The sequence below is a fragment of the Eschscholzia californica genome, unplaced genomic scaffold (genome assembly GCF_041429995.1).
Source record: "Eschscholzia californica isolate CP2 unplaced genomic scaffold, dmEscCali1.0.p SCAF_1, whole genome shotgun sequence".
In the NCBI taxonomy this organism is placed as follows: Eukaryota; Viridiplantae; Streptophyta; class Magnoliopsida; order Ranunculales; family Papaveraceae; genus Eschscholzia; species Eschscholzia californica.
The window spans coordinates 76402972-76409703 of NW_028238198.1; the positions used below are offsets into that span (position 1 = coordinate 76402972).

The 6732-nt window shown below is 33.7% G+C and overlaps 1 protein-coding gene across 1 annotated transcript; it reads left to right on the forward strand.

The window, feature by feature from the left end:
• Nucleotides 1-4197: 4197 nt before the first annotated feature.
• On the forward strand, nt 4198-6427 carry LOC147569279 (heavy metal-associated isoprenylated plant protein 30-like). Its single transcript, XM_086655750.1, has 3 exons — nt 4198-4328; nt 5547-5622; nt 5994-6427. The coding sequence occupies exons 1-3, from the start codon at nt 4299-4301 to the stop codon at nt 6314-6316; spliced, it is 429 nt and encodes a 142-aa protein (XP_086511876.1). The 5' UTR covers nt 4198-4298; the 3' UTR covers nt 6317-6427.
• The last annotated feature ends 305 nt before the right edge of the window (nt 6428-6732 follow it).

Here is a 6732-nt window from a genome sequence, read left to right on the forward strand (position 1 = left end):
ACTGTCTTTACTAAACATTGCTCTTTCTATACTGAACGCTTTAAATATATATATATTTTTTTTTTTTTGTTGAACTAACGCTTTAAAAATTTGTTTTTGAAATGGATAAGATCAAGTTAAAAGACCAATAATCTCTCACTTATTAAGAACCGTACGATATACCAACGTGGCAATCATTTCTCAAATCTCGTGTCACGTTAAGTAGAAAATAGTAACAGCTCATCTTAAAGAAATCCAATTTCTTCTTCCACTTCAATTCATTGAGAGGTTCTGTCTGAATCTGAATTCTAAAGAGAGAGAGAAAGAGAAAGAGAAAGAGAGAGAGAGAGAGAATCTAGAGAGATGATATTGGTATCGATTTTAACGGGGATGTTGGAGGAGTATACAGTAATATTGACAGGTGTTCTTGAGCATCTATTTCGTGAAGCACCATTCCCTAGACGGATGAGATTACTTATTCTCAGGCATTTACCTTACGCTTCTTCTTCTCCTCTTTTCCTTACTAATTCTTCTTCCTAATCTTTTTTTTGTTTTTTATATTGTTGTTTCTGAGTAATTAGATTGAGGATTCTCTTTCTTGATTTTGTAGGTTTTGTGTGATTGTAGTTTTTAATTTCTTTGTAATATAAAATGGGTTTATTGGGTTTCCAAGATTCTTCATCTTAATTAGGTTCGACATTTTACTTTATTATTTTTTTTTTTAATTTGATTCACATTTTGAATTTTTAACCTAGCTAGAGTTTAGTAAGAAACCTCAAGAGAAGATGAGATTAGTTTTGTAAATTACTAAAATAAGGTAAGTTTCACTAAAACAAAAAAAAGTAAAATTTTCTCTCCATATTAAATTCCCAGAGAACATCAACAATATTTTCATCAAAAAAGAAAGAGAACATCAAAAATATGGAATCAAAGAAAATAATCATCTTTTCATTGTTAAATAATAATTGATTTTGTTGGAGGATTATTTTATTCTAAGATAAAATATGAGAGAAACAGATAAGTTCAAAATATATATATTGTTGTAAATGAGAGAAATGATAAGGACCTAATTTCTTTTTAAATGAGGTGGCACTTCCCATTACTCGGCATTATGAAGGTATAGCCCAGTTGTTGGCAAGCAAGATGTCTGAGTGATGTATCTATACTATGTAATGATGTGTGATTAGGGAACTCATATCCAATTGTGAGATATTGTAGAATAAAAGGGGGTCATTTTTTTTTTGTTGAAAGACAAAAGGGGGTCATTGGTAAGAGAAAAGTTGAAAATTATATGAGCACTCACAATTTTAAATATCCAAGACCTTTGTCTACTTGACTTAGTCCATGTAAATTGATCAACTCAACTGTTACACCTACGCAAACAAAATGACCGCGGACGGCACCAACTAGAGAGTCCTCTTTGCGGCCCCCCCAAACTAGAGAGGGTGAACTCATGAACTCATTTTCTGTGTTTGATCGGAAGTCGGGACCCTTTATGGTTGAGTATTTGCGAGAGAAAGATGGTGGTGATGGGGAAGCAATGACGATGGTAATGGACATGGTAGTGGTGGTGTAGATGGGAGAGAGAACAGGCCGACGCATATTTTGTACCAATGTTATGTGCACTAGTTCTGCAATGTATGTAGACTTATATTAGAAAACACAAGTTTGGGAGGAATAATATTGTATGCTGTCTTTACCCATAACCCTTTCCACCAAATGTTTGGAAGAGCAAAAAAAAAAAAAGGCCTGAGGCAATACAGAGCCCATTAAAAGGGGAAAAAGGACAACGGAAGAAAATGGACAAACAACTTTTTTTTTTTGTTGAAAAATGGGCAAACAACTTGAAACATTGATCCGATAGATTATCTGTTTTTTGCAATTTCATATAGGAACTCCACAAAGAACAAAAAGTGAGGTGGGTTCCTAACTCTCTGGACTGAGCCCAAGCTCTTCCCACTCGCTCAACGGATTATTGAGTTTTAGGTTCGAATTTGAAAGCGCTCAAGAGTGCCTACAGCCAGATCTGGCGTGTCTATTGAACTTTCCTATTTGAGCAAGTCCATTTTTAGCCGGCGATGTGACTGCGACACGTAGAAGTGGTAAATGTATATAACTTTCCCTTTGAATTAGGCCATTGTTAGGCGGGGCGTGGTTTAGCCGTTTAGGCCTTATGAAAAAAAAAATCATGCGTCACTTAGTCCCACATAGCTTAGGAATACCTTGCAGACCTTGGATATAAGATTACGCCCTTTTTTAAATATCGGTTTTGACGCCTATATTTGGCTGGAGAGAAAGCCTAGTGTGGTCCAGGGAGAAGTAAAATGGTCCTTTTTTTGCAAAAGTAAAATGGTCTTTTAAGAATATACCACCAAATAGTCGTGGGATTGTAAAGAAAGGAATGAATGTGATAGTACGACTTAGAGGGGATTAAGGCTACCATGACTAAGCAAGAGACAGTTGAGGACATTATGCACCCACAACTGTGGCTGGTCCCAAAGCATGGGGAGGTCAAAATTAATTCCGATGCGGCTTATAAGGACACGAAACCAGCTCCTGGGGAGATTTGTCGTAATAGTAAAGGTGAAATTCATATTGGCATGTACGAATTTCGACACAACCGTGAATGCCTTAGAAGTTGAGGCTAAAGCGACACTTCTTGTTGGTCGAACGACTACGAAATTGACCCAATATCCTTGTGTTATAGAGGGTGATGCAATGGCAGTAGTAAATGCTTGCTCTGGTTCTATGGAGAACACTCGCCGGAAAATTCGAACAATTATGCACGAGATACACAGAAGGGAGGCAGTGATCGATAAATTGGGTTCATGTATTGTTTTCGTGAAGTTAATAAAGTGGTCACTTACTAGCTAAGAATGCTTTTACTTCGAACTTTTTTCATCAAAAAAGATTTGAACCCTCTACTTATGCCAGTTAGCAACGGATAAAGTTAATATTTCTCTCTGCGATATTGAATAAATAATTGGCAGATGGCTACTTTTGCCAAAAAGAAGTATTGGAAAATGTAGGAGTTACTTCACAAAGAGTCTATATGACCAAAATGGTGAGTGCATTTCTCTTTAAAAATTGCCTTAGATATTTTTGGTCTGTTAAACCTAGCTAGTCGGCTAGTCCTATCGTTGTTATCTAATACTCATAAAAATAATATTCTTGACAGTTAAATATACCAAAAATCCCATGGTCTATAACTACTCAGAGAAGATTTGATCTTTTGTTGAGTAGATTTGTTCCCAAACCAGCTAAGCATAGAATTAACAATCAATGGAAGATAAGACTTCCTTTGCACTTTATGCATGTCCTCATCAGGTGGAACCAAAAGGGGCGCATATGGTGAAATCTACAGATGCTCCAATATAGTATTGCATATTAATTTGCATGTATATCAACCTAAACCGACATGCATCACCTAAAAAAACCCTAGTTTCCAATACCGATCCATGATTTTCATGGTGCAAGACTAAACTTTCTATCACTCCAACCAAAAGTTGTTGGCATAGAAGAAAATACAGAAGAACGCTATTTATCTATATAGAAGAGTACGAATTATAGTAGAAATTACTAGAATTGAAATTTTATAGTTAGAATTTATTGATTAATTTCAAATGTAAGAAAAGGGAAAATATTCTCCCTTTATTCTATTGGTAATCAAGAAAACTCTAGGTAGCTAAATTAGGTTAGTAGCAAATGGGAATGGAATAACAATTTTATTGGCCTGCTATCTAATTAGTGATTACTAAGAATATTTAGTTACCTTTGCATCCATACCCATCTTTCTTTTAACCCATTACCAAATTACATATTTTAAAATTCTTATGGAATATCTGCAGTCTTATTGACTTGACCCACATTTCAAGCAATAATTTATGTTTTCTATACCAATTCCCTCCATGTAAAGTGAGCTTAGTCATCATATTCACCATAACACTTTGCCTTCCAATGAACTTTTGTGATGAGTATGGAAACAAAAATAAAGTTGGTTTGTGCTCTTATAGAAGATTAGAGAGATAAAGAGTGAAAATGGAATATATTACAAATAGATGGATAAATTAGTTAGAACCAAAGGAAGCTATTCTCTGAAATGAATTGAGAATATTTGTTGATAGAGATGATTTTGTTCTTTCTTTTTCTCTTTCTCTCTAGATTGTTTGGTTGGTGCTTTTAAATAAATAGTGATCATCACTTCTCTCTTCATGGCTATCACTACACTTGAGAAATTTTTAGGTTCCTTTTGGTATCAAAAGTATCATCATCACCACTACTACCATCCTAGCCAAAGAAGTAGTTACAACAACAAAAATATGCCTAAGGGTCGACCTCTCTCTTTGCAGGTTTGTTCCAACTTATTCTCTCTCTAGCTAGTTCCCAAACCATGATCAAATATCACTATTGTTTAGTTCATATATACATGTTTTCCTACTTGTTTTAATTTTCTCAATCCACATGTTTTTCATATATAAGTAATTTAACAATCTTGGTCTTAATTTTACCTCATGAAATGAAAACCAAGCTATAAAATGGAGATCATATGTTTTTTGTTTTTGGTTTCAACAAAAAAAGTTCTATATCTTTTTAGTTTAAAGATAGAAAATATGTTTATTATTTTTTTGAATTATAATTAGGCAAGGGGCCTGAATCTTGAAATTCTCCTCTCTAGGGCACGCTTGCCACTTGAAACATAGGAGTATATGATTAGATATAGCATTAATTAGTCTCACTCTCTGGTTGGAGTGGGTGTTAATAAGTTAACTTGAATCTCCTGCTTAGCCCGAAATAGATTATCAACTATGTACGTTGAAGATTTAGGTAGTATTCGACAAATATTACAAGATTGGAGCTAGCAATAATATGTGTTACTATGGGATATCATGCGTAATTTTACTCTGTTACCCCGTATGTGTAGTGTGTCTTAAGATTACTAAATGACAACGTCTTACCAAGTAAAAAAATATTAATTAGGTACAATTGTAGGTTTATATAGCAATCCATCTTTACTCCAAAAATACAAAATTAACTTTTGTTTTCGTTAGCGAGATGTTGTTTTAGTTTGGTTTGGTTTAGAATCTTTAAATCGGGCCATGGGCAATTTGTTTGTTATATTTTTCTCACACACTCCTCATACGAGAATCACCAACTAATGGGAAATAAACAACCAAACAAAAGGTAACAACGTTTTTCATGCATGAGAATATAAGCATCAAATAACCTATGTTAGCTAGCTTTCTTGTATGCTCTCTTTGTCCTAAAACCATGGATTGTTTTGTTTTAACTTTTGGAACACACAGTTTTTATACCATTTGATAAAGAAAGAACAAAGTATCAAAAAAAATAAAACAATCGAGAATAAGAAAAAAGTTAGAACATTTTTCTTTAATCTAGAACCAGCATCTTAGTTCCATAAACTATTACTCCACTCTTTTATTTATTCTTTTTTGGTACATAAACTCCCACTTTGATCTTCTATAAACTCTATTATTTATTGTTCATGTGTCATCATTTCTTGAGACTTTCAAAAAACAATATGTTTGATGTACTAATTTAATTTGTAGACCGTAGAACTTCAAGTTAGGATGTGTTGCTCAGGTTGTGAAAGGGTCGTCAGGCAAGCCATACACAAGCTTCGAGGTAAATTTTTTTAATCAATGCTAAAAGTTTAATGTAATTAATTGAAAATATTAAAATTTGTATTCGATCGTTATAAGAAGTTTTATAAGCCCTCCTGCATGTGCATACCCCTCGAGGCAAATCTAGGATAAAATTTCTAAGGAAAAGAGACGCCTTTAACCTTTTTGTGAAGCGCCTCTAAAACTCCTCTTAACATATCGTGTCTATGTGTAATGTGGGCTATCGTTGTTATGACCAACCGAACCGGTTGTGAGATAATATAAGTTTTTTTTTTGCAAAATGAGATAATATAAGTTGTGATAAAATAAATTTGGTGTATATAGTTGCATTAAATCAAACTTTGCTTGATAATAAAATAAACTTTTGAGCAGGAATTGATTCAGTGGAAGTGGATTTGGAAATGGAGAAAGTAACAGTGGTAGGATATGTGGATCCAAACAAGGTATTAAAAGTAGTGAGAAGAAGTGGTAAAAGGGCAGAGTTTTGGCCATACCCTAATCCACCATTATATTTCACATCAACAAATAACTACTTCAAAGACATGACCCATGATTATAAAGAGACTTATAATTACTGGAGACATGGTTATAATGTTAGTGAAAAACATGGTAATCTTCCTGTCTGCCAACGTGGTGATGACAAAGTTAGTAACCTTTTTAACGATGATAATGTTAATTCGTGTTGTCTTATGTAATCTTATTTTTATCGAATATCTAGTTGATTGTTACTCAAGTATTATCTTTTAAATTTTTGGTCATGTAAGAAACTATTATGTTTAAATTGATATTTCAAGATAGTTTTAATATAGTACATAGTGTCTGAAACGGATACATAAATGTCGTGTTACTTATGTGTTATAAACTCTTGATCATTTAAAGGAGTTAGCAGAATCTTGATAAATTAGCCTGTTTAAAATTTATTTTTGATTTCTTCTGTAAGAGAGAGAACACCTCTAAGCATACTGTTGAAGAATGAAGAAGATGAAGTCAACTGTTTTAACTACCAGAGTACTATGGGCACTCACGGACTTAAACAGAAGCACTCTTATGATCGCAAGGAGGCACACATGGAGAGGGTGCGAATAGTAAAAGTATTGTTAGAACTAACTAA